Source organism: Podarcis cretensis (assembly GCF_951804945.1).
Source record: "Podarcis cretensis genome assembly, chromosome: 3".
NCBI lineage: Eukaryota > Metazoa > Chordata > Lepidosauria > Squamata > Lacertidae > Podarcis > Podarcis cretensis.
Window position 1 is genome coordinate 16,840,844 of NC_137172.1, and position 27,300 is coordinate 16,868,143.

Here is a 27,300-nt window from a genome sequence, read left to right on the forward strand (position 1 = left end):
AAGATGGAGGGGTTGCCATAGCGACGGGGGCCGGTGGGGGGGGGTCGCCTCACCTGCCGAGCGTTCGCTTCATGCCAGAGTCGGCGGCGGGCCGGGAGCTACCAGGCAGGCGCAGGCTCGGTCTCAAGCTGAAGCCCTTATCCGGCTGCTGGGAGGAGCAGGAGGAGGAAGACGCGGCAGCCGCTGCCGGAGCGGAGGAGGCGAAGCGCTCATGCTCCAAGGTGACGGACTCGTTCCGCTTTCTCATGCCGGCGGTGCGAATCGCGCGGGCGGTGCCAGCTCAAGCCGCTCGAGGGAAGACGCCTCCGTCCCGAAACCGACGCTGGCTTCCCCTACATTATGCCAACCACAGCCCAGCAACCGAAAGACTAGCGGCGCCTCTCCGGCCCCACCAATCAGAGGCGGCCTCGGCCCACCTGACCTCCCTACGCGGTTACGTCACAGGGAAGGGCAAACGTTACTGCCTCCTGCCCTCGCTTTTATTTAAAAACATGGTATTGTTTTGCTCACAAAAAATATGGCTCCCGCGTCGTCGGATGCCCTCAGACATATCTGAGTACAGTACTGTGTTTGCAAACGCCTTTTCCTCTTCCCCGCCCCACTCTGCTCCGGCCATTTTGAATGAGGGCAACCGCTAAGTCACAAGCTGGCAGGCTGAACTCTAGGCTTCCCATCCGACATTGCAGTATATTATATTATATTATATTATATTATATTATATTATATTATATTATATTATATTATATTATATTATATTATATTATATTATATTATATTATATTATATTATATTATATTATATTATATTATATTATATTATATTATATTATATTTTTTGGACTTGTAGTCAGTCATCTACATGTTAGAGGCTACACTCTGAAAACATGCTGCGGACAGATGCTCTTTATAAAAACTTGAATGCAAGGTCATATTTTCCAAATCTCTAGTAATAGCTAAGTTGCCTCCAAAATTCCACCAGCATGATTCCTATGTTCCTGTTATTAAATGCTCTTGCATTCAAGGGCTTTTGCTTTTTGCACAGCGCTCAGCAGGACTGGCTCACCTATGACAAGGCAGCAGGATCCACAGCGGCAGCAGATCGAGTCTAAGGGATACATTGCTCACCACTGTGGCTTCTGCAGCAGCAGTGGCTGTGGGTGACATGCTCCTTGGAGTCTGGATCTGTCACCACCTCAGCAACCCCACTTCAGTGTTGCCTCTACATCAAGTCTCTCAGCAAATAAGAGGCACTGCTGGTCTCCTCCTACCCCTAGGGAGGAAATGCCCTCCTACACCTAGGGAGGCTGCCCTCTGGTCTCTGCACCCACACAGCATAATTTAGGCTCCTTCCCTGCTGCAATGGTTTTTGATTCCCACTTCAACAGCCGGGTAAACTTGATTTGATTCTCCCCTGCTCCCAATGTAGATCTTCACTTGTTCCTGAAGAAAACCCAGGACCTTTAGATTAAGAGTCTCATGCCCTGCTGACTGAGCTATCCCAGTGTGTTTGGCTGCATCTTTATCTGTATCTGGCTGTCTCCTTGTTGTCCTTCTGTTGGCAGGTGAATGCTTTCTTGTCCCAACAGGCTTTTGGGAACTGACTGGGTTGGTTGGTGTTTTGTTTTGTTTTTTTGTAATTTTTTGTATGCTTTTTCTAGCTTTTATATATGTATATGGTTTTATTTCTATCAGTGTTTGTTTTTTTCAATTATTTTTTTCTATGTTTTTAGCAGTTTTCATTTTTATCTGTAAGTCTCCTGCCTTCTTCTCCACCATGGACACAAGCCATGTGCAACCCATCAAGCTGGCCTGAGTCACCTAAGTGCTGGGCCACACTGGTTCTCCGACATTGCACTAGATCTGTGTGGAATCCATGGATGACACCAGCCATCTACAACATGAAAAGCTCAGTCTGGGAAGGAGAAGATGTGCTGGAGGCTGAACGTGAGGCCCCCTGGTTGTGCTAAGAAGCCCTGCTTTTGGCCATAACCCAGTAGGGTCTAAACTCTCTGGAGCGACATGTTCGTAAACTGGTCAAAGCTGATCTGTTCCCACCTCCCGACTTTTAAAAAGAAGGAAAAGGTGGGTTAAATAAAAATAATCATCATCATCTCACAGAAGACTTACAATGTGAGATTTTTTACAAAACGAAACAAAACCAGCTGAATCATGAAATGAATGTCACTGCAAAGCTGCCGCAGGAAGAAAGTGGAAAACGATATTTCCCCAATGGAAATGTTTCACACATTCGGTTGCCTGAATCAGATCCCCAACGATCTCTCTGAATACCTAACGGTGCAAACGTATGCACAACTCCAGAGGTTTCAAACACTCTGGCTAGGTTCCGATACGGAACTCCGTATACTGTATTGCAATTCCAAACCACCGCGAACCATAGGAAACAGCTGCGAGGAAGAGCTAAGTTTGTCTCTTCTCTTTTCCCGTACTGCAAGAGGCGGTGCTTCTCTCCCTCGCCTCGCCTTCCTATTGGCCGAGGAGTTCAGTGGCGCGGGTTTTGCTGCCGCGCGCGCCGAGCGAAGGCCGTTGCGCGTCTGAGGGGAATCGAGCAGTCCGGCCGCGGCCATGTTCTGCGAGAAAGCGACCGAGCTCATCCGGGAGCTCCACCGCGCCAGCGACGGGCAGCTTCCTTCCTTCAATGTGAGCCTTTGACGGCGCGGCCTCCCTTCCCTTTGCCCTCCTCCGAAGGGCCGCCCAGCCGCCCTGAGGGGACTTTTGTGAGAGAAGCGGGCGGGGGTCCTTCGGAACTCCCTGCCTCTTGATACCAAGCCTTCCCTGAATTCCTTCCCTGAATAATTTTATTAATTTTACCCCGCCCATCTAACTGGGTTTCCCTGATACTCAGGAATGGCGCTGTGGCTTTTACCCCGCTTTAGCATTCTAACTTCTTGTATGTTTTAATGTATTTTTTCCTTTATTTTATTTTATTTTTACGACCAAGTGGTGTATAAATTTTATGAAACAAACAAAACAAATGATTGGATGGCTAGGATTGCTCCGCAAGGCTATTCCTTCATGAAGATGACTCTTTGATGGGGAAGTGGATTGGCGTTAATGCCATAAAGTCCACCTTGATAAGAGGGTTTGATGGTGACTGGGAAGAGGTGGCAGACTAAACTCTTGCCCTCATGAGTTGAGTGAGTGGATCTGGGAGTACCTGACTGCCTAATAAAATAACGTTCTACAATATAAAAGCTGTTAAAAAAGAAGCTTACAGGCTTCCCATTAATTATCTGGTTGGCTAGTCACCGTGAGACTGAAATCCTATGCATGTTCACTTGGGAATAAGCTTGCTGGGATTTACTTAGTGAGCATTTCCCCACAAACTTTACAAATATATGGAGAGGAAAGTTGGACTGAAAATCTAAATGACTACTGCGCCTGAGAATCAGCACTGAGGTACAGCGCAGTTGGCTTGGATGAACATCTGACCAATAAATGTTTCACTGATGTACCTGGAGAGAGAAAGAGTGGTCTAAGCTATGTAGATTGTACGCATCTTTTCTTCTTTAGCTTCTGTAGAAAATGCCCTGCAACCTACACATGACCATAACAGCTGAGTATTTTCTATGAGGCTTGTAATCATGCTGAACCACTCACTTGTACAAATATTTAGTCATTGTCTTATCTAGCTGCTCAAAAGGAAAAGAAGCAAAGGGAAAACTTTAGAATATTGATAGAAACAAATTCTGGATAGTGGACAGAGAGGAATAGAACTAGGATAGAAATATGTATGCATATTTAAGTATAGAGTTGGCACATGTTTCCTATTTTACAATGTTTTAAATAAATATTCCAACTGGTGATATGCTGACTAAAGCTAGCATATGTGTACATATCTCCTTCTGTCGGTTGAGTTGCATATAAATATTTCTGTGGTGGTGGTTGATGGCTACTTCAATTTTCATAAGAAAAAAAACGTGCATTTTTATTTATTGCATTTTTTGTTTGAATTAGGCAGAGTAATAATTTCAAATTATTGATGAAATTGGTACTTTCCATGTTGCAGGAGGATGGAATCAGACAAGTACTTGAGGAGATGAAAGCATTATATGAACATAACCAAACTGATGTGTAAGTAAGGTTATTTCAGGAAAAACAGACCCAAAAAAACTCTGCTAAAAGAATTAAAAAATAAGTTGCAGAAGTGAGAAATAAAAGACTTTTTAATATTATGGAAACAACTTTATAACTACCATGAGTTTTCCACGTAACTTTGTGGCTGTCAACAGACTTGGACTTGGTTTAGTAGGCAGCCTTGTGTTCTCTACTCCCATATCCTCTGGTGCATGCAGAAAATGCTGTGGAAGAGTGGAAGGAATTGGTCTCTCACTTTGGTGGCAGCATAATCTAGTGTACAGTGTGATGGACTATGCCGAAATGGCAAAGATGACCGTGAAGATCAGACACCAAGATGATAAAAAAAATTAGACAAGAGTGGGGAAAAATTATAGAGTATCTTAAAGACCACTCTAGATATCTAAAAACACTATCAGGATTGTCATAACACTTATAATGTAATATCACTTAAGTTAAAAAAGGGGATACAAAATGAATTTGAAAAATGTAATTAGATGCAGTAGAATGAACAGAAAAAACTGGAAGCCAGGGGTGGGGGTGGGGGGAAGTCTGGGGATTTAAATAATCTCAGATGTAAAAAACTGAAAATGATTTAAATGTATAAGAATATTGTTAAACGAAAATAAAATATTTTATATAAAAAAGATGATACCTACAGCCTGCTGTACCATTAACTGAGATCCATCTTCCTCACTTTGTAATGAGCTTTAGAGAGAGGCAGGAATTATAACATCACATTTTGACTGCTTCTGCCTTCCCTAAGCCACAAGTTGAGGTGAGATAACACTCCTTCAAATCCTTTCTTTGCCAGCCATTGGAGGAAGCAACATGGCTTCTTGAAAGCCTGTTGTGAAGTAATAAAAATGCCCCATTCCCCAAGACCATTGTGTGTGCCCAAGGACTCAGGGTTGAGTCTTGTTTAACTTTATACTGGAGCTTAGAGCTAGAAGAGACCGACCCTGTCATTCCCTGCACCACAAAGCTCTCTTTCCAAATACAGTACTTTGTAGATCGCAGAGAAACTGAAAGGGAAGGGATTTCTGTGCAAAATAAAGATTATTTATTTATTTACTTACTTTATTAAATTTGTATACCATCCATCCAAAGATCACAGAGCAGTTCACAACATAAAAACACAAAATGAGAACATAAAATACAAAATAAAACAAACCAATAAGCCCCTTCACACAAACACATTTAAAAGGCCATAGAATGTTAATCAGTCAAAGGCCTGGTTATAGAGAAATATATAGATATATGTAATGAAGGTGCCAGGGGAGCCTCCCTGAGCAGAGCATTCCACAAACGGAGACACTGCAGAAAAGGTCCATTATCGTGTTGCCACCCTCTGGACCTCTCATGGAGGAGGCACATAAAGAACAGACGCAGATGGTGATTACAGGGTGCTGGTTGGTTCATATGGGGAGAAGCAGTCCTTGAAGTATTTTTACAATGCATTTACTTATTGACATTCTCATTCATAATTATTATTTGTATGTGTTAATTATTGATGTTCATTTGATTTATTGTGAGCTGCTTTTAGGAGAAGAGCAGCGTGCACACAGTAAAATAACTAATAATGCAGTCATTGCATGATGGGCTAGGTATACACACTAATTAAAGTGGTCCCCCTAACCACAATGTGTACTTTTATGTTTCTTGCTTTCAAAGTGTATGTAATATAGCTTGTCCTTCTATTATCAGAAATGAGGCTAAATCAGGACACAGTGAGCTGATTCCAACCATCAAGTTTCGCCACTGCTCTCTGCTGAGAAATCGCCGATGTATTGTTGCATACCTGTAAGTTTCTTGCAGTCATCTGTGAGTAGGGAAATGAGATAAAAAGCATTTCAGAAATTGTTTCCAATTCCAAGATTTTATTCCTTCACTTTTGGAACTGGTAGATTTCCGAGGAATTTCCCAGGGTCACTGGATTTGCATGTTTGGGCTTATCCATGTAACCTAGCAAATCCATCCCCTGTGATTTGTAGGAGCAGTTTGAATAGCCTCAGGCCAGGAGCTGGTAAACATGGCACTATAATCCCAAATCAGGGACTGTTGCGATTCTCCATACATTGAGTTGAGCTGTGTAACACCAGAGCAAAAATCCTCATTTTTTCATAATTAGTTAAGGAGTTAGTTATCAGATTAAAATAAAATTCTGATTAAGAACACTTTGTTATTCATTAAGGGATTAAATGATGTCTATTTCTGATTATGAATACTTTTGTTATGCTACCATGTTTGTTTTCCCAGGTATGACCGTTTACTTCGCATCCGGGCGCTTAGGTGGGAATATGGTAGCGTGCTGCCAAACGCTGTCCGATTTCACATGTCGACTGATGAAGTAAGCCAATTTCTTATATGTATAGGTTGAAAGGACAATGATTGTACTTGAAATAAAGAAAAGTTTACAGAGTATATTATTCATAAATGTTGAGTAACTTAGCCATGTAGGCACACTTAAATAGACACTTTAAGATTTAATGTAAGCTGTAGCACAGTGGTTCAGCCCCCAACTTTGCCAAATAAACTAATCTGATAGCAGGGCTGGGAAAGATCTGCCTCAGAGCTTGGAGAGCCCACTTCCAGTCAGATATTAACTGTGGACTACTTACTTGCTAATTCATAACTCTTCTGTTGCACACTGACAAAAAAGGAGTACAGTTGTACCTTGGTTTTCAAACAGCTTAGTTCTCAAATGTTTTGGCTCCTGAACACTGCAAACCCGGAAGTGAATGTTCCGGTTTACAAACTATTTTTGGAAGCCAAACGTCTGACGGGGCTTCCGCGGCTTCTAGTTGGCTGCAGCCAATCAGAAGCCGCACTTTGGTTTCCGAATGTTTTGGAAGCCGAACATATTCGAACTATATGCCCTATAGAGGAGACTAGATTGAAGTAAGCAGTTCCAGAACTTGCACATTACTCCCCTCATATCCCCATGTATTTTGTTTTAAATCTGTAGGTAATTTCTTTCTTGACAGTTTGAAAATAGTATTTCAGGATTAATTTAGCCAACTTTTTTTATAATTCTAGGTGGTGTGGTTCAACCAGTATAAAAAGTCTTTGGCTACCTATATGAGATCTTTAGGAGGAGGAGACGGGCTGGACCTCACACAGGACATTCAACCCCCCAAAAGTTTGTACATTGAAGTAAGTGAAATTTAGAACTATGGAAGGCTTATTGTCTTTGGATGTCATTGACAGTGTAGTCATATGTAGGTACTAAGAAGTCAGTCCCTGGAAATAGTTTGTTGCAGGCAGAGGAATCAGAGTTGGAAGGGACCCTGAGAATCATCTAGTCCAACCCCTCAATGCAGGAATACGCAGCAGCCCCATATAGTGTTCGAACCTGCAACCTTGGTGTTATCAGCACCTTTTCACAGAATTGTTGCAGTTTATTATCACAGATAATAACTATTGTTTAACAGGGTAATAAAAAGCTAAATGAAACTTCCCTGCCGGACTTAAAGTTGTACTATGAAGCCGCAGCTTTTTGCTGGCTAAAAGACTGGCTACTTCTTGAAGACACTGACGTATTGGACTTGGAAGGTTTTAACAATGCTTTTGGTTGGCATGCATACCTATGGTACGATAAGGTTAAGATCAATAAGGTCTTTAAGAACCATATTGTCAGGAAAGCAGTTTTTAATGTCTGGACAAAATACAAAGACTTATTGGAAAACAAAACTCCGAGGTGGCTTTCACCTCTGGAAGCTAAGGCCCGAAAAAGACCCAATATGGAGGCCAAATGGCCAAAATATTGGGAAATATTAGAAAAAGATGGAGACAATTGGAAATTGCAGAGTTTGGAGAAAATGAAGGATAAAGTGCGAGACTGGTTACATTACGCTCAGATTAAAGAAGTTTTTAAAAACGACAAAAAGGTAGGGTTCCAGGTGGAGAAATCGAAGTTGGAAACAGAACTGTTAGAACCAAAAAATAAGGTACTATCAAGAATGTATAACTTGCTGTTGAAATGGAATACACAAGACGAAATGGTTAAATCGGTTATGATAAAGTGGGCTCAGGATATTGGGCATAATATCTTGTTTGAGGACTGGGAAAGGTTGTGGACCACAGGGCTGAACTTCACTGCATGTAATGCTTTGAAGGAAAATGTAATGAAAATGATATATAGATGGTACATGACCCCAGTTAAACTTGCCAAAATATACCATTTGTCTGATAATAAATGTTGGAAATGTAAAGAACATGAAGGAACATTCTTTCACCTCTGGTGGACTTGCCCTAGAGTGAAGGCCTTCTGGGAAATGATATATAATGAGTTGAAAAAGGTATTTAAGTATACCTTCACTAAGAAACCAGAGGCCTTCCTTCTGGGCATTGTCGGCCAGAAGGTGTTAAAGAAGGACCGAACATTTTTTATGTATGCAACAACGGCAGCAAGGATACTTATCACTAAGAGTTGGAAAACTCAAGATCTACCCACACTGGAAGAGTGGCAGATGCAGCTGATGGACTATATGCAACTGGCCGAGATGACTGGTAGAATTCGAGACCTGGGAGAAGAGAGGGTTGAAGAAGACTGGAAGAAATTTAAGATTTATTTACAAAAGTATTGTAATTTGGTAGAAGGCTAAGAAGGATGCTAGATCATAAATAACTGCCTACCATTGAATTAGATCTGAACTTGACGATAAGTGAGATTGAGGAAAATATAAAATTTTGGGGGAATTATAGGATTAAATTAATTGAACGAGATTTAAGAATGTAAACAGGATGATAAATTGCTGGAAAAAGGTCATAATGATGTAAGTGGGAGTGGGAGACGTGAGGGAGTCCAAAGAAGTTTTGAAAAATGTGTTATGATTCATGTTACATTGTTTATCATTTTTGCATTTTGTATTTAAAAAAATCTCAATAAATATTTATATATATAAAAAAAAGCTAAATGAAACTTACTGATGTGTTCATATATTGGAAGTATGACTCCTTTTGTCTACATATAGCTTTGTTGTTTAGTCGTGTCTGACTCTTCGTGGCTCCATGGACCAGAGCACACCAGGCACTCCTGTCTTCCACTGCCTCCCACAGCTTGGTCAAACTCATGCCCGTAGCTTCGAGAACACTGTCCAACCATCTTGTCCTCTGTCATCCCCTTCTCCTTGTGCCCTCAATCTTTCCCAGCATCAGGGTCTTTTCCAGGGAGTCTTCTCTTCTCATGAGGTGGCCAAAGTATTGGAGCCTCAGCTTCAGGATCTGTGCTTCCAGTGAGCACTCAGGGCTGATTTCCTTAAGAATGAATAGGTTTTATCTTCTTGCAGTCAATGGGACTCTCAGGAGTCTCCTCCAGCACCAGAATTCAAAAGCATCAATTCTTTGGCGATCAGCCTTCTTTATGGTCCAGCTCTCACTTCCATACATCACTATTGGGAAAACCATAGCTTTAACTATACAGACCTTTGTCAGCAAGGTGATGTCTCTGCTTTTTAAGATGCTTTCTAGGTTTGCTACATATAGCTACTTTTCGTTAACACAGACTTCTCTGACAGTACTTTAAATTTGATGGTTATTCATTTCTTTTTACAGGTTCGGTGTTTGAAAGATTATGGAGAATTTGAGATTGATGATGGCACAACAATTCTGTTGAAGAAGAACAGCCAGGTATTTATGATGAGACTGCAAACAGAGCAAGAACTCAATTTGGGTTCCCTGTTGTTTAAGGAGCTAGATGGAAGTGGTTCTCCTCTGCTTCTGGCACAGGAAGTTGCCCTAGATACAGTTAGCCTAGTACTTTAACAGGAGATCCCAGAGATTGAACCAGGTTTACATGGGCCCTTGAGATTATTTTATTGTCCTGCCCCTCTTGTCCTATAAAAGTCCACAGGCTGATGAATGAGGGAAATCTCACACACAGCAAGAAAATTGGGAGGAGGGTGCAGCAGTGCTGATGAAGAAACCAGTGGCATGGTGGGGAAGGAAGGAGCAAGGAGATGGTGCAGCTGTCTGTTTGTGACCTTCTGTATGCAAAGTGTGTGCTATGGTTCCTCCACGCTCTCATTATGCTTACCATTGTCAGCTTTCATGTCATTCTACTCATTTTCATGAAGGAAAACGCTGGAGCCATTTTAGTACTTTCTATCTGGAAAGATTCAAAAGCATTTCATTATGTTGGTTTATTTAAGACATTTATCTACTGCTTAATCATTCATATTTCTAAACAGTCTTAATAACAGCAATGCACAGAACATGGGATTTACAGTGGCTATGGCTAAAATAGCTGGGGTTATTCTATTATTGGACTTCATTTAAAAACAGACAGTACAGGTAGAATCAGGAGTTACTGCCTTAACTACACCATAAATAAGACCAGCTTTAGCTTTATAAAGGGGATGATGAGAGATTGCAAATGTTTGCCTCAGCTTTGAAAATTGTTTGCTTCCCCACAGCATTTTTTACCACGCTGGAAATGCGAGCAGTTAATCAGGCAAGGAATTTTGGAACACGTCCTTTCTTAACTTGCTGTTCGCAAGACTGATTTAAGTACCTATAAACATTTTAGCAGATTTTAAATGGGGTAAGTATAGAAACATGCCACAGTGTCTTATGTTTTTGGAAAAAAAATGCAGAGACTTAGTTACTTTTGTGGGAAGGAACTGCATGGATACTTAGTGAAGAGGACAAAGAAGAAGATGATACGATCAACAATTTTAAAATATCTCTATCCCAAAACAAGTGGAATTTCTTTTAAGCTCATAGCTTGCCTTCACTTCTGGACACATTTTGAAGTATCATGTTTTTATTCGCTGGCCTTTTTGTATGAACCAGACATCGTCTTACTGTAAATGTCATGCTTAGAAGAAAGCAACATTTGTACTATTAAGTGTGTGCATTGTTAAAAGACCTCTGAAACGATGTAACGATAAAGTTACTCAAGGAGTGATACAGGTTAAGTTGCAGGTTAATTGCTGCTAACCCTTGTGTTTTCCCTCTAAGCTTTTATGCTATAGTACTCATTGAGCAGGGCCTTGAAGTAGATGAACTACAAGGCTCCTTCCAACTCACAGAACAGAGGTGGGCTAAGTTTTATTTGGCCTGAGGCCTTGACCAGCATTCAAGTGGCTGCAGGCCACCAGTGGGCGTGACCATTCCATATGCACACAGATGCCCACTTTCTACAACTGATTTGTGCAAATTGGCTGGGTGGAGAGACTTATCACCCCCCCCCCTCTCCACTCATCAAAACATCTATCTGATGATTAGGAAGGAGGTGATTTGCACCCCGCTCTAGCTACACCCACCTCAATTCTGTGTCCATTATAAATAAATAAATGGCTCCATTGTCAAGCTGTTTCTTGTAAGATGTTCAATAAAAATGTTTGCCGCTTGCACCTTAAGCCTGTTAGCTCTAGTCCTGTCCACTGGAGCAGCAGAGAACATATCTTCTGTGTGTCAACCATCATCCTTTCTCTTCTCTAGTTAAACATACCCAATTCCTTCAGTCTATCCTCATTGAACTTGCTTTCCATACTACTGGCAATCTGCACTGCCTTATCCACTGTACCCTTCCAGTTTGTGCAGTGTCCAGAACTGTACAAAGGGACTCCAGATGAGGTCTGCATAGTGCTGAATAAATTGTAGTACGTTGAATTGTTAGATGTAAAATTATATCATTTTGCCTTAATTACCAGATTGTACTTTATTAAATATTTCCTGATATTTGAGCAAGAATTTTATCTCCAATTTCATATGCCACAAAACTTCCAGAAGTTATGACATTTCACCTGCATTGAGGTTGTATGTAATGAGTCACTCTCGTTTCTATCAAACCCAAGAGTAAGCCGTTCTTGAGCTTGTGCATAACATACTTGGTCACAGGACCACTGGTTGGGGGAGACTACAGGGAGCCACAGACTTTGGGTGTCCTCCTGGGCAGAAGATATAGAAGCACAATTAGTCGCACCAACAGGGTAAAGAACAGCTTCTATCCATGGGCTGTTAGGCTGCTGAAAAAAAAGATAACAGGGCAACTGACTTTTGGGTTTGGTGGGTGTGCATCAGTAAATGAGGGGAATTAAGACTAAGAGCTGAGTGCAGGGTGCTCGTGTAATCTCACTGTATGCAAGTTGTACAAGTGACAATAAAGTATTTCAAAAGATTTCTGCATTGCAGGGGATTGAACTAGATGATCCCAGTGGTTCCTTCCAACTCTACAAATCTGATACATGGTGTCTCTGTCCATAAGCAAACAAAAAAACATAAAAACTCCACCAAAACAATTGCTCTCTTGCTTTAAACTAAATGAGATTTAATCCGCCAAATAGGAAGGTACTTTAAAAAGTAGTCTATTTTCTGCATTTGCCTTAGTTATTTCAGGACAGGCTCTTAGCCATGTTGTTCCTCTCTTTTAGTTAGGTTCCAGCTTTACCTATGTTTGCTGCTCTCTCCCAACATATCTACCCCAGCCATTTGCACACACAGAGAAAATCCATTGACTTCAGAAGCAGTATAAATATCATTTAATTAAAAAAGTCATGTCAAATTTTACCAAAAAGGAACATAACAGCGGGTTTTTTTTCTGTCTACATCTGATATACACTGATTTAAAGGAGTACATATTATACTTGTAGAAAACTGTACATATATATACACAATACAAGCCAGTGTACAGACCAGAGTGGGGTTGAGGCAAGGGGAGGTAAGAATATTGCAATCACAATAAATATTCAGTCCTGAGACAGAATGAAAGCCAAAGAGACTTCTGTGAAAATGATCAGAAGGCACTAAAAGCTTTAGCTTCCCTATTGCAAAAAAAAATATGAGATGGGGTAGTTTATTGCTACTGACTAGTAGAGCTGCATCTCCCTCTTCAAACTTATCCCTGAGAGTATGTTTCTCATGCTGGTTATGCTGCTTTCTGTGATGGTTTCCCCACATGAAAGAGAGGAGGGATCCTTTGAATATCATGTCCTTTTTGAGTCTCGTGAGAAGTAAATAATACTCATTTGGCCAAGATCAGAAAGGTATACAGTGAAGTGGACCACTGCATGGAGTATTGCTTCTACCACAGATTGTCATTTTTGCTTTAATGCCAACAACTGAAAAGCAGATTTCATTGAGATGCCAGAGTTATTTCCCTAACTAATTTGTTCAAGGATGAGATTTTCTCTTCCAGTATTAAATTTCTGTTGTCTGTGTTCTTCTGCCTCTGTTCTGTAACCTGCAGAGTTTTCATCAGCTGTGCATTTTCCACATACAGGTCTTTCAGTAATAGATTCGACTTGGCATTTTTTTCAAACTGGAAAATAAAATGAATAGCGCTCCATTAATCAGTGTTTGGTGATGATACAGAACTCAAAAACATGCTGCTTACTGTTTTGCTAGAAAAGCAGTCTCGTGAATATTAACTAGGAAATAAGCAAGTGCTATGGTCCACTGGTTTTACGTTTTAGCAACAGGTTTAAAGCAGGCTAACCTATGATGCTCTATGATATTTGACTAGAACTCCCATCAGTCCCAGCCAGCGTGGCCATGTATTATGGGAGTTGTAGTTCAAAAGCATGGAGAGGAGGGCCACAGGTTAGCTGCCCCTGCTTTGAACAATTGTTTTTATATCAAGACCTTAGGAGGTAACCACCATTCTCCCTCATTCCCAGAATGTAGCCCATCTTAAACAGAAAATATGAACCAGTGCAAACATAGGGACAATCATGTCTTTAATTAAAATGATGGTTCTTAGAAAGTTGTAATTTTAATGTTTTAGTGTTTTAACTTTTGTACACTTAGGTATAGTGATTTTTTCTTGATTTGACTTTTCTGTAAACCACTTGGAAGTAGCAATATGACTAGTTTAGAATAATCCCTTTTCATCCATATTCCCTCTGTTAAAAAAATAACAATTTATGTCAGCACATTTCCCATTCCTTTCGTGTTTTGACCTTGGAATAATTAGTCGATGTACAAACTGTCCAGAATAACAGCTTTGCTATAAATCCAAACTGGAAAAGTTTAGAACAACCACAGATCCAGTGCTAGCTTGAAGATGTGTTCTAAGAATGGCTACAGATAGCCTGTTCTAGTATTGTGTCCTACCAAACCTGCCCGGGAAAGGGGGTAGCTGTTCTTTTGTCTTTCCATATACTGTAGCCAGAAGTGCACTGACTGATGGGGCCACAGCTTATACCAAGAGTGGAGAATCCTGGATTTTGCCACATAGGGCTTTTACATGTTGACTGCAAGCCAAGCAGCTTGCAGTTCACACAGTGTGCAGGACACTTACAAATGACTGGAGAGGACCAGAAGCAGTAGCAACCATGAAACAGGGTCACTCAAATACAATATATATGAAAAGCATTCAGTGCCAAATACATTGACATAATTCGGGACACATCTTGGTGGTGCCCTGGCTATTTTTGGCCAGCTTATGTCCTTTTCCAGACAAATTATATATATTTACATTTAATAAAAGAATTAATGCTGTAAACAGATCATGGGCCCATAAACCACCTACTCCCCATTCCACTGACCTGCTCCTTGAGCTCAGCCACCTTTTCCTGAAGCATTGTTTGCACGTTCTTCAAATTCATCTCCAGTTCTCCCACCTTTTCCTCCATTAATCTATGCAAGTTCTCATGCTCTTCCTGCAAAATAAAGGGACAAAGTCATAGCTGTGATATTACAACAGTTATGGGAAGCAACTACCCTTGGAAAGTCAATTCACTTCAAACAAGTCCCAACGCTGCATCTGAAATAACGATTTATTATCTCGGAATCTCTCTTGTAACTTAAAATTCACTGGTTCAGGTCCTACCCTCTAGAGCAGGAGAAAACAAGCTCGCTCCATCTACCATGTGATATTTCCTTTAGATATCCGAAGATGGTTACCGTTATCTCCTCTCAGTCTCCTGCTATCCAGGCTAAACATACCCAACTCCCTCAACTATTCCTCATAAGCCTTGGTTCCAGACCATTTATTATCATATTGATTGCCCTTTGCAACCGTTCTAGATTGTCCATAATCTTATATCATGGCATCCACCTAGTACTTCAGGTGTGGTCTGACCAAGGCAGAATAGAGCTCATTCTCAAACACAATCCACAAATTATCCCAGATGTATATTGGTGCTCTCTGTGCTGTCTACAGCCAAGCCTTTACATAATGCAGGTACAGTGGTACCTCGGGTTAAGTACTTAATTTGTTCCAGAGGTCCATTCTTAACCTGAAACTGTTCTTAACCTGAAGCACCACTATAGCTAATGGGGCCTCCCGCTGCCACCGCACCGCCGGAGCACAATTTCTGTTCTCATCCTGAAGCAAAGTTCTTAACCTGAAGCACTATTTCTGGGTTAGCGGAGTCTGTAACCTGAAGCGTATGTAACCCAAGGTACCACTGTATTTTATTCAGAGTTAAGAGTACACTTTTCACTAGGATATAACTTTCCCAGCACAGTATTTTACATGCAGCGTTGCCTCAGATACTTAACTGCATCGGGTGCTCCTGCACCAATAGCTAAAGGAGGCTTGTATAATTCATATAAGTCACAGAATTTTGCTTCATGTGCTGGATCTATTGTACCTTTTTATTCAAGCAGGCATATTAAGTTAGGGTTCCTTCCCCCCCCCCCAACCCCCAGATTTTCACCATTAATTTTCACCGATCTTATCTCTGTTGGGTGATTTTTGTAACTTTATTGTACAATGCTCAGAGACTATGGCATTAAACGGTGTATAAATAGTTTAAATAACTGCATAACAAAAATGAAGACTAGGCGAGAGTCGCTGTTTGAAAGTGCCTGTTTCAGGTAGGAAGAGGCTGTGTAAAAACCACACATGTACACATACTGCATTTCCACATAGGGAGCCTTTATTTTTGTATGAGACACAACTCGAGCACCATTCTTCCCTACCTGATATGTGGTCGCCTGCCATCTCATCTGCTTCGCCTGGGAGTCCAGCTCTCCTTGCAGCTGCCTGACCACATTCTGTTCTTCTGCCAATCTCTTTTCTAGCTCTGCAAGGCAAGCCTTAGGTACGGAATTGCCTGCCTGGCCCTTTAACTCTTCTAGCTCCTGTGAATGCCGAAACTTGGCCAGGCTCAAGCTCGTGTTGGCTTCTAGTAGCTGCAAGGCAAGAGAAAATTAAAAACATCATTAAAAGTTTAAATGCTGTAGACCAGGAACAGAGAACCTTTCTTGGACTGAGCGCTGGGGGAAACTATCAGGGGCTGCATTCTAATAGTGGGTAGGGACAAACCCCACCACAAAGCTATTTCCCATAGAAGCAGGCATATATATAAATCTAAAGCTTTGTCCTCCATTTTATTCATACTCTGGCTTTTTAAAAACAAAAAAGTAAACACCTCTCCAACACCTTTCATCTGTCCCGGCTGTGCAAAAGGCAGAAAGAACTTAATCCAAGATGAATGCAAATAAGGCAGATGCACTGCTAAACTGAAATAAAGCCTCAAACTTCAAAATGCAATTGCTTCCTGCAAAAATGCATGCATGCAGTTGCAATATGCAGGGGTTACTTTTTGCCTATTTGCAAGGAACGTAAGCCTGAGACATCAAATGGGGGGGGGGGGACATCCAGCTGCTGGAAGGACCTCCACTGTGGGTCCCATCACCACCGGTAAGATTCCTGACCTTGAAATAACCCCCAAAATCCCCACCACCACATTCTGCCATCAGCCAATGGGGGGCAGGAGAACATTTTAGCTCAGCTGCAGAATGAGCCAGACATCTAATAGAATGGATTGGCTCAGGAGTTTCCCCTTTGCACTTGAGCAGATTGTGACAAGGGTAGCTGCCGGTGGCCACCCAGAATATCCTTGTGTTGGCAGAGCATAAAACTTTCCCTGATCCACAAGGTTAGATCCTGTACCATTGGCATTCTCCTATGGAGTTTTTAGCTTCGTTCTATTGTTTCAGCGGTTCTTTGTATACCACTCAGAAATTAAATAAATATTAAGTGGTTTACCAATAATTTTAAATAAATAAAAAATCGCCTCTGCTTTGATCTCCTTGCAGCAGACCTTGCAGAGCAAGAAGCTTAAAATTGTGCATTTTTCACAACAAAGCCCTTTCCCCTCCCTACTTAATAGCTGATGGCTGGGCCCCTGTAGCGCACAGAGAACTGAAATACTCCACAGTCCATTTAAAGGTTATTTCTCATCAGATCAATTCAAAATAAAGTAGTGGTACTAATCCACTACTAATTCTCTTGGAGAATCTAGAAGCTAGTATTTATTTTTTGCAATGCATATCCAAACACAGGCAAAACAGGTGAACTCCAGTAGAAACTGCCCTGATCCTTGTTGGTTTTGCAGAGTACAGTAGTGCCCCGCAAGACGAATGCCTCGCAAGACGAAAAACCCGCTAGACGAAAGGGTTTTCCGTTTTGGAGGCGCTTCGCAAAACGAATTTCCCTATGGGCTTGCTTTGCAAGACGAAATGTCTTGCGAGTTTTTTCGACTTTTTCCCCCTTCCCCCCCCCCTTTTTCTAAGCCGCTAAGCTGCTTATCTGCTTATCCGCTAAGCTGATAAGCCGCTAAAAGCCGCTAAAAGCCACTAATAGCGCTAATCCGCTAAGCCGTCAATGGGCTTGCTTCGCAAGACGAAAAAACCGCTAGACGAAGAGAATCGCGGAACGGATTCTTTTCGTCTTGCGAGGCACCACTGTAAGAAGTGCACAACCAGTGCCAAAGAATTCATCTAGCTCTGTTTTTCTTTAAAGTTGCAAAACAGCAACACTGCTATCCCGCTACAACAATGCTACCCTCCCCTCAAATCTATGACACTGGGACTAGATCTTCTCTTAGGTTTAATGTTTGGACACATTTCTTTGACCAGGTGTAAAGGCTCTTGAGCCCTGCTCCTCTGTCCAGCCAGGGGCATGCACTTCACCGCTGTTTCAGCCGTGCCTAGGCCCTCATTTGTAACAGGCAGTGATGCTCCCAGTGAGCCAAAGGCAGGCCACATTCAGCTGCACCAGCCTACCCGATCCTGGCATTCTTCCACCTCTTCTCTCAGCTGTGCATTTGTTAGCCGTAGCATCTGACACTCCTGTGTCGAACGTTCCAGTTCAGCCTCCAGCTCCTGAGACTGGCTGGCCTGTTCAAGGAGAGAATGGCAGCAAAGGATGAGGCCAGCAACAATGTGGGATCTTTCAGTAATAACAATAACAATAACAACAATAATAATAAATTATTATTATTATTACAGTGGTGCCCCGCAAGACGAACGCATCGCAAGACGGAAAACCCGCTAGACGAAAGGGTTTTCCGTTTTGGAGGTGCTTCGCAAAACGAATTTCCCTATGGGCTTGCTTCGCAAGACGAAAATGTCTTGCGAGTTCCTGCGGGTTTTTTCCCCTTCCCCCCCCCCTTTTCCTAAGCCGCTAAGCCGCTTATCAGCTGATCTGCTGATAAGCCGCTTAACAGCTGATCGCTAAAAGCCGCTATAGCGCTAATAGCGCTAATCCGCTAAGCTGTCAATGGGCTTGCTTCGCAAGACAAAAAAACTGCTATACGAAGAGCCTCACGGAACGGATTAATTTCGTCTTGTGAGGCACCACTGTATTATTAATTATTATTATTATTATTATTATTATTATTATTATTATTATTTATATCCCGCCCTCGCCAGCCGAAGCTGGGCTCAGAGTGACTAACAACAATAAAATCAATTCATGCTAAAATCAATTCAAAATCAAATTAATGTCAACCATTGGGCTATAGAGTTCTGTGAGGATTACCAAAGGAGGTGGCCAGACTGTGCCACTGGTGGAACAGCTCTGTCTTGCAGGCCCTGCAGAAAGATGTCAAGTCCCACAGGGCCCTAGTCTCTTGTGACAGAGCGTTCCACCAGATCGGGGCCACAGCCGAAAAAGCCCTGGCTCTGGTTGAGGCCAGCCTAACCTCCCTGTGGTCCAGGACCGCCAAGATGTTTTTGTTTGAAGACTGTAAGGTCCTCTGTGGGACACAGCATACTCAAGAAACAAATCCTCTTGGTGCACACCTGCTTTCTTGTGTGTGTGTTTCAGGGAATTTGGTGGCTTTGGAAGAGTTTTTGAGTATCCCTAGGTTTTTCCTTCTGTGAAAGGGGTATTTCGAGGTACCTGTGACGATTTGTTAGATTCCCAAGTGTGTCCTTGGGCCTGAAAAGGTTAGGGATGCTTGATTTTGTATTTATCCATGCAAACCCACACCTTATGTGTGACCATTGTAGTCTTCCTCCGATATGCCTAGAATGACGCTCTTTCTAAATTCCATTGCATTAATAAATTCACTTGGCAAACAAGTCAACCCAATTACACTCCAATATTCACAGACTTGCTCTTTGGGGCTGTTTGTGGACAGCCCATTTCTCCCTTTATTATTCCCAGAAAATAATTGCCACTAGCCATGGGCTAGCCGTACACAGCCGAAAGATCATAAGAGTGCTCAGATAGTTTATAATTTAAACCAAGTGTGCAGCAAAAAGCAGAATGGAAGAATTTTCATTGTTAAGGCTCCTTTTGAAAGTACTACTCTTCCTCCGTTCAGCACTTCTATTTTTTATTTTATATAACAGAATGTGCATACTACATGATTGTAAATAAAGCCTCTAAGCAGTTTATACAAGGAATACAAAATACAAACTTTAGTTTTAGTTCTAGTAGAGCAGGGGTAGGCAACCTAAGGCCTGTGGGCCTTCTCAACCCGGCCCATGGATGGTCCGGGAATCAGCGTGTTTTTACATGAGTAGAATGTGTGCTTTTATTTAAAAATGCATCTCTGGGTTATTTGTGGGGCATAGGAATTCAAAAAAATATAGTTCGGCCCACCACATGGTCTGAGGGACGGTGGACCGGCCCACGGCTAAAAAAAGGTTGCTGACCCATGTAGTAGAGGAATGAAGCAAATGCAAGGTGCTGCAGAATTTTCACCCGCCTTCTCCCAGAAGGCAACATATTTTAAACTATCTCCTTTGCCTAAACACAGCATCTCAATGACCACCACAGCAACCCAAGCTTTCCATCGATGTAGTAAAAAGCAGTGCATCCCTGTATCTATGGTCTACGTATTAGGCCTTAGAAATTTCCACCAGAATATTGCATGGCTGGCTCAGTATTATAGGTGGGTTTGTGCAGTGGGACATGGCAGCCTGGAACTGATGTGCCGCTTCCTCCCCGTTCCGATCAGCCTTACCTTTTCCCTCCAGGCCTTCAGCTGCTGCTCCAGCAGGGCCTTCTCTCCCTGCCATGCCAACCGCTCCTGAAGATGCTCCTTTGTCAATTCAGCAGAGACCTCTTGAAATTGCCTGGCAACCGCAGCTTCATGGTCCCTTTGGCTCTCCAGCTCGACAAGCCTCCGATTCAGTAAATTGACGGTATTCCGGCTGACATTGTTATCACTGCTCAGTTCAGAGAGTTCATGGCCCAGCTGATCTATCCTGGTGTTTAACTGGAAGATTTCCACCTCGTAGTGTTTATTCTAAAGAGGCATTTCAGACATTCAGAGCTGCGGCATTCATCCCACTCAGGGGAAAACATCTTAACATCTAATCTTGAGTACTGCATCAGGGGGTGTCTCATACTGCTTGCCTGCAAAGAATGGGTGCAGAGGTCTTTTCGTTTTTTGGAGCAGTATCACACTAGTGTACATTTCTTAATGAGGTGGCAGAAGTTAAGAAATGCCTTTTCTCGGGATGAAAGGGCTGGTTTGTTTGACGGTTGAATTACCAGAGCTACGGAAGGCAGAGCAAAAGGGGGCACTGCCAGAACAACCCATGACTGACTCCAACATTACATGTACATTGTTAAAGGCACATGTACTAGAACTATTCAGAAGGCTGCAAAAGAACTCAACCCCTACTGAATTAGCATTTAACTCTTTGCAAGGTGGGACAGTGTATGGTTTTGGCACTTGGAAATCCAACTTCCAGCCAAAGCCGATAAATAAACCTTGGGCAAAATGGGTGTTCATCAGCCTAACCTTGCATGGATGAAAGGTTGTAAAGCATTTAAACATTGGAAAGAGGATACAGAAATTTAATCTCTTGCCTCTCCAGATGGGGTTGAAACCCTGTCCTCTGCCTGAAACCCCGAAGAGCCAGCTGCCAGTCAGTGTAGACAATACTGAGCTACATAGACAGCCTTTACCAAAGGCGTTGTGGGCTCTGAAGACACTCGAACTCAGGACGCAAGGGAGAAACGTGCTAAGAGGAAGGCATGCTTGGCAAACCCTCACCACGATCAACTCCCGCCCGGAAACCTATGTCCCCACTGTGGAAGGATGTGTGGATCCAGAATTGGCCTCCACAGTCACTTATGGACTCATTGTTAAAATCATGTTTATGGAAGACAATCTTACTCGGCTATGAGTGACTGCCGAAGAAGAAGAAGACATAGACTAATGGTCTGACTTGGTATAAGGTTGTGTTTTTTATGACTGGTAGCAGCTTTCCAGGGTTTTAGGAAGAGCTTCCCCCATCCCTCACCTGCTAGTAGATCATTTTATATATATCTCTCTCTATATATATACATATATATATATATATAATTTACCAGTTGATTTAATTCTTCTATTCCATGCATCACCTTCTCTTTTTCCACCATCAATTCGTCAATATGTTTTCTGAAGAAGGAAGAGGAAACAATTTAAATTGTGCAACCATTTAAACATATTTTGCATAGATTCTAAAACGGGAGCAGGAAACACACTGCCACAAGTCATAGCTGATGTTTCACTATTGTTTGCGACATCAGTGCAAGTGGCTTGCAAAGAAAAAGGGGAAACGAAGCTTTATGTTGGTCCTCAACTCTCAAGCATCTTGAAATTTTTTTAAAAAAATAATATTATTAATAGTAGGTCTGCTAAAAGCAAAGCTGTTTTTCATGGCAGCTGGATCTAGCCCTCTTATTTTTAGTCCTCCCACCATGTCTATGTACAGATTTAACGTGGCAGATCTAAGAACCAGACTAGAAATTCTTGTACGTGTATTCATACAACGCTATAACTGAGCATCCCATCAGATACACTGGAGCACACACTTCATTGCACTGATGCAGCCACATTCTGACCCTCTCGCGAATATTTCTGTTTAAAATTACACAATCCTTTTATTCAACGAGTTGCCTCTTGGGAAGACATATGGTTTCACATTTACAGTTCCTCTGCAAGCTTCCCAAAGAACCGTCCCCCCTTTTAACCTGTGCTTTCTGTTTGCTTCACCAACATCCTCCACTTCTTGCTGAAATCTTCCAAGTTTATTTTTTAGGATGAGGTTGTCTTCTGAAACTCTGTGGAGCTCAATTCTGCATCATGGGAGAGAGAAAAAGTATTGAAGGACCGGAGTTAGTTTGGGGATGTTAAAGAAATCAGGCAACTGGATTAGCCATACTCAGCTAAGCGCCATCAAAATAAATATGTCTGAGAACAGGGAGTGGAATTTGACAATCCGCTAAAAGAGAAGCTTTTTTTTAAAAAAAATCTTATTACAGTGGTACCTCAGGTTGCATATGCTTCAGGTTACAGACTCCGCTAACCCAGAAATATTACCTCGGGTTAAGAACTTTGCTTCAGGATGAGAACAGAAATCGCGCGGCAGCAGTGCGGCGGCAGTGGGAGGCCCCATTAGCTAAAGTGGTGCTTCAGCTTAAGAACAGTTTCAGGTTAAGAACAGACCTCCGGAACGAATTAAATATTTAACCCGAGGTACCACTGTATATGCAATGCTTTTAAAAGTAGCTGCTTCCAAATGTGCTGTTTATCACAGAAATAAAAAAGAACACTGAATGGATGGATGTTATTCATATTACACCACTTGCTCAGTAAGAGTCAAACTATCGGTACATCTGGTCTTAAAGGTAAAAGGTAAAGGACCCCTGGACAGTTAAGTCCAGTCAAAGACGACTATGGGGTTGCGGCATTCATCTTGCTTTCTGGCCGAGGGAGCCAGCGTTTGTTCACAGGCAGCTTTCCAGTTCATGTGGCCAGCATGACTAAATCGCTTCTGGCACAACGGAACCCCGTGACGGAAACCAGAGCACACAGAAAAGCCGTTTACCTTCCTGCTGCTCTCCTTATTTACTCACATTGGTATGCTTTCAAACTGCTAGGTTGGCAGGAGCTGGGACAGAGCAATGGGAGTTCACCCCGTTGCAGGGATTCGAACTGCCAACCTTCTGATCAACAAGCCCAAGAGGCTCAGAGGTTTAGACCACAGTGCCACCCATGTTAAATGTTAAGTGTGTGCCAGCCCTACACATTCACTTATTTTATTCTTTGAATGGCAGCTGTTGGGTGGGTGGGGTTAACCCTTTCTCTGCGTGCTACGGACTTGCCAAACATCCCTCCTGAAACTACTGGCTCCCGGGTTTTGCTACTTACTTATCCTGTTCACAGGCAATCTATGACTTATTTTTTCTATGAGACAAAACTAGAGCTCTGTGCTATGGCACAGGACATACAAATTTGATTTCAAGTCACTGTGAGAATAGTAGTTGTGACCCAGAGATCAAAAGTGCCCCATATAAAAGCACATGCTCTGTTCTCTTTGATGTCAGGCATGTTTCATGTAGTTGCATCTATTAAGCATCCCTTGCACACCAACACACAAGAACTGAAACACACACATCACACATTTAAAGCACACACACCTCAAATCCTGCAAACCGTTGTTTGTTAAGGGTATCACAAATCATAGCGCTATAGGGGGTGCTTTAAATATATGGTGTGCATACAGTAAGAGTCTGAATTAATGCACACTATGAAATAGAATTTCTGTGGGAAGATGGATCATCTCTGCTATAAAACGTACCATGTGAACAAGCCCAGAAGTAATAAGCAAGCATGCAATGATTAGTCAAATCATTTTAAAAAGATGAGTGCATTTTTATAGAAGAACCATACATTTCATTTCATAGAACAGTAGCTGTGAAACAGCATATTAGCAATAGTTCTTTAGCAGGCACATGGAGAGCCATTCCAGAGACAGTATGCCAGCCAGACAGCTGCTTCATGGCAAAAAATGTCACAATTCCCCAAAAGTGAGAAGGGAATCGGGCCGGGTACTATACAACCGCATTGGTGAGAAAGGCTTTGCCTAAATTACCAAGGGTTCAACCATAACACAATGTGGCAGAATATGAGACTACCATTTATATTGCCAAGTGCCCATGTTTCAAAACAGTAATGTCACCAGACCTCATGAAGTGTGTCTCAGCCTCATGCTTCATCTTCATGTCTTCTTCCAGTCTGTCCCTTTCCTGGGCCAGTCTCTGTCCCAAAATGGAAATCTCTTTGGCATAGTACTGCTCCATTTCTGACCTCTCCTTCTCAAAGCTCCTCTCGAGTTCTTGGGCGGGAGCTAGTTTCTGAAGCTGGTCTTTCAAGCCGTCTATCACCTCCTGACATTTGGCGTTCAGCTCTTCCAAATCGCTCTTCTGTTCCTCCAATTCGCTGATCTCAATCTTAAAACCTTGTTCAACATCCTTCCTTTCCTTCTCAAAGTTCCTTTTCATCAGCTCAATTTCTCTTTCGTAGTAATTGACCTAGCACAGTAAAGCCAAACCAAACTTTTGTTATGCATTCTTTAGGTAGCATGGTTAATACATGCACAAACCGGTCAAGAGTCCTTACTTCACGTTTAACAACTTGGTCCTTGAAGTGAGGCATTGCAAGAGCTAGAAGCCTATGCATTTCAAGAGGGTAGGATTTTTATACAGAATAAGAGCATTTAACAGCAGGAAATCTTGTGTAAAGATTTCTTACTCCATACAGACTTACTGCATTCATACAGAACTAACTTGTCATCCACAACTGAACCAAGTCCACCCTTTTCTACAAACAGCCATAATATGCCATCCCACATTCTCCTAATTTACATTGGTGATAAGGTACTTAATTTACAAGAGCAATGGAGAAAAGCACCCCAAAAACCCAAAAACATTTCATTATCATAAATGAGTTTACATCTATAAAAAAAAATACTTAAAATGCTGATTTATTTTAAATTTAACAACAAAAGCTGCATCATTTGGTCAACATACAATGTATCCTGCTGAGCAAGTAACCCAAGGACTGCATTCAGAAATATATTGAGAGTCTACTGATTCTGATGACGATTTTTAACCTGAATTGGCATTTAAACACCTGCCTGTGTCTTCCTCCTCGACTCACCTTGGTTTCCAGCTGTATTTTCAGGTCTTGATGCTGTTCCTTCAGTTCTTCAACCAGAAGCTCCATTTCTATGCTTACTGAATAGGGACCGGATTCAATGAAAACGACACCTATAAATAAAATTATTCTTGAAAGAAAGGAAAAGAACAGGCCCAAGCATGCAGAATCGTGGAGGATAAAACTACTGCTACAGGATGGCCATGCCTCTAGGAATGGATGAAGCATGTTTCTCAGTTGCTGGAAACCGCAGGAAGAGAGAATGCTACTGAACTCAGGTCCTGTTTGCAAACTGCCAATAGGCATGTGGTTGGTCACTGTGAGAAGAGGATACTGAGCTAGATGGGCCAAAGGCCTGATCCAGCAGGATCTTCCTTTGTTCTTAGAACACTGAGGAAACAAACTGTCAAGATAGATCATGTATCTGAGGTGTGGTCTGGTTGCTTTTCATCCACCAATACAGTGGTACCTCGGGTTAAGTACTTAATTTGTTCTGGAGGTCCATTCTTAACCTGAAACTGTTCTTAACCTGAAGCACCACTTTAGCTAATGGGGCCTCCTGCTGCCGTTGAGCCGCCCGAGCACGATTTCTGTTCTCATCCTGAAGCAAAGTTATTAACCTGAGGTAATACTTCTGGGTTAGTAGAGTCTGTAACCTGAAGCGTATGTAACCTGAACCGTATTTAACCCAAGGTACCACTGTACAGTATTGCATAGGGAGCATGGGAAGTGAAACAAGAGCGCAATGGTTCGAAGCTGTATGCTCTACAGAGGATTTAACCTCCTTCCGTAGGGCCTGTAAGACAGAGCTATTCTGCCTGGCCTTTAATTTGAATTCAGCCTGATCTTTTATTTCCCTTCCCTTCTCTCCCCCTCCCCTTTTATGAAGATCACCTGCTCTGAGACCTCACAGCTAATTCTCCCCTGGAATCCTTGCTGGCCCAAGTAGGACCAATTCAGCCAGCTAGCCCAGGGGATTATGTAATGCTTGTTTCCCCTAAATTGAATTTTGAATTTTATTGTTATTCATGTTTTTATAGTGTATTTTATGCTGCTTTAAGTGTTTTAAATTTGTTGTTATCCGCCCTGAGCCCAGTTTTTGAACTGGGAAGGGCAGGTTATAAATAAAAATTTATTTATATTTATATTATTTATAAATATGTGCCATGGTGACTGAATAACTTAAAATGTGGTCCCGTTATCAGAACTGGTTACTGAGACACTGGAAAGGTTTCAGAGTCTAGATGGCTCAGGACCGTAATACCGCAAGGACCGCCTCTTTCCATATGAACCTTCCAGGACCCTAAGATCATCTTCTAAGGCCCTCCTTCGTGTGCCTCCTCCTTGAGAGGTCCGGAGGGTGGCAACACGAGAAGGGGCCTTCTTCAGTGGCTCCCTGTCTGTGGAATGCTCTCCCCAGGGAAGACTGCCTGATGCCTTCATTATACACCTTTAGACACCAAGCAAAAACACTCCTTTTTAACCAGGCATTTGGTTGACCTGTACCCTGTTAAAATGTGGCTCTTTTTTTGGGGGGGGGGGTTATTGAGTTATTTTGATTTTATATGTTGTGGTCTTTTCTGTGAACCACCCTGAGACCTCCAGATATAGGACTGTATATAAATTCAATAAAAAAATAAAAAATGATAACTGTTTAGAAGCATAGCTGTCAACGTTTCCCTTTTTTTAAGGGAAATTCTCTTATTCCAAAGAGGATTCCTGGCAAGAAAAGGGAAAAGTTGACAGATATGTTTAGAAGAGCCACAGGTCACATAGGTCATGCATACCTATTAAAACAAAAACAAAAACAAAGGCACACACACACACATGCTTAAAATGCATGTTATACAGGTACACTTTCTGGGAATGTGGGATTAATCATAACACCTCAGGCAACAAATTACAGTCTTGAGGGGAGAAGATATTAAAAACCACAGAGGTAAGTGTTTTAGCTATCTGGGGGAGAAACGTGATACATTATTCTTTTAATACGCACTGGATAAAAGAGCTGTGGGTTGAAATTACAGACCACGACACCTGCAGCTGAAACATTTGGGGAAATATCTGTAGCCCTTGAA

At 42.0% G+C, this 27,300-nt stretch overlaps 3 protein-coding genes across 7 annotated transcripts in view; 1 reads left to right on the forward strand and 2 right to left on the reverse strand.

Moving 5' to 3' along the window:
• The window catches only part of ABHD12 (abhydrolase domain containing 12, lysophospholipase), a 33,272-nt gene extending 32,650 nt beyond the window's left edge, over positions 1-622 (reverse strand). Inside the window, exon 1 of the mRNA XM_079968900.1 lies at positions 54-622. Within this exon, the coding sequence (XP_079825026.1) occupies positions 54-247 (194 nt within the window). The 5' untranslated portion in view covers positions 248-622. The remainder of the gene's footprint in view (positions 1-53) is intronic.
• Positions 85-11,458, forward strand: GINS1 (GINS complex subunit 1). 4 transcript variants are annotated; one of them, XM_079969058.1, is made up of 9 exons: positions 130-221; positions 1,426-1,561; positions 1,733-2,081; positions 4,027-4,091; positions 5,802-5,897; positions 6,354-6,444; positions 7,134-7,250; positions 9,651-9,725; positions 10,511-11,458. In XM_079969058.1, the coding sequence occupies exons 3-9, from the start codon at positions 2,019-2,021 to the stop codon at positions 10,577-10,579; spliced, it is 576 nt and encodes a 191-aa protein (XP_079825184.1). In that variant the 5' UTR covers positions 130-221; positions 1,426-1,561; positions 1,733-2,018; the 3' UTR covers positions 10,580-11,458. The 4 variants fall into 4 exon arrangements, with proteins under 4 accessions (XP_079825183.1, XP_079825184.1, XP_079825185.1 ...); XM_079969057.1 differs by lacking the exon at positions 1,426-1,561 and having other exon boundaries at positions 85-221; XM_079969059.1 differs by lacking the exon at positions 1,426-1,561 and having other exon boundaries at positions 141-221; positions 1,730-2,081.
• Positions 11,459-12,557: 1,099 nt separating this feature from the next.
• NINL (ninein like) overlaps positions 12,558-27,300 on the reverse strand; it is a 47,288-nt gene continuing 32,545 nt past the window's right edge. For both annotated transcript variants that reach the window (XM_079968499.1, XM_079968500.1), the window contains exons 16-24: positions 25,226-25,335; positions 24,251-24,597; positions 22,255-22,359; positions 21,610-21,679; positions 20,252-20,536; positions 18,060-18,173; positions 15,969-16,181; positions 14,588-14,701; positions 12,558-13,359 (exon numbers count right to left, since the gene is read on the reverse strand). In XM_079968499.1, coding sequence (XP_079824625.1) covers positions 13,174-13,359; positions 14,588-14,701; positions 15,969-16,181; positions 18,060-18,173; positions 20,252-20,536; positions 21,610-21,679; positions 22,255-22,359; positions 24,251-24,597; positions 25,226-25,335 — 1,544 coding nt within the window. In that variant the 3' untranslated portion in view covers positions 12,558-13,173. The remainder of the gene's footprint in view (positions 13,360-14,587; positions 14,702-15,968; positions 16,182-18,059; positions 18,174-20,251; positions 20,537-21,609; positions 21,680-22,254; positions 22,360-24,250; positions 24,598-25,225; positions 25,336-27,300) is intronic.

Excerpts from the sequence above, each read along its gene's own strand:
- GINS1 (XM_079969056.1), top strand. The coding sequence starts at position 2,583 with ATGTTCTGCGAGAAAGCGACCGAGCTCATCCGGGAGCTCCACCGCGCC. Across the intron at positions 7,251-9,650 it reads CCAAAAGTTTGTACATTGAA|GTTCGGTGTTTGAAAGATTA; the intron begins GTAAGTGAAATT and ends TTCTTTTTACAG. Across the intron at positions 9,726-10,510 it reads TGTTGAAGAAGAACAGCCAG|CATTTTTTACCACGCTGGAA; the intron begins GTATTTATGATG and ends GCTTCCCCACAG.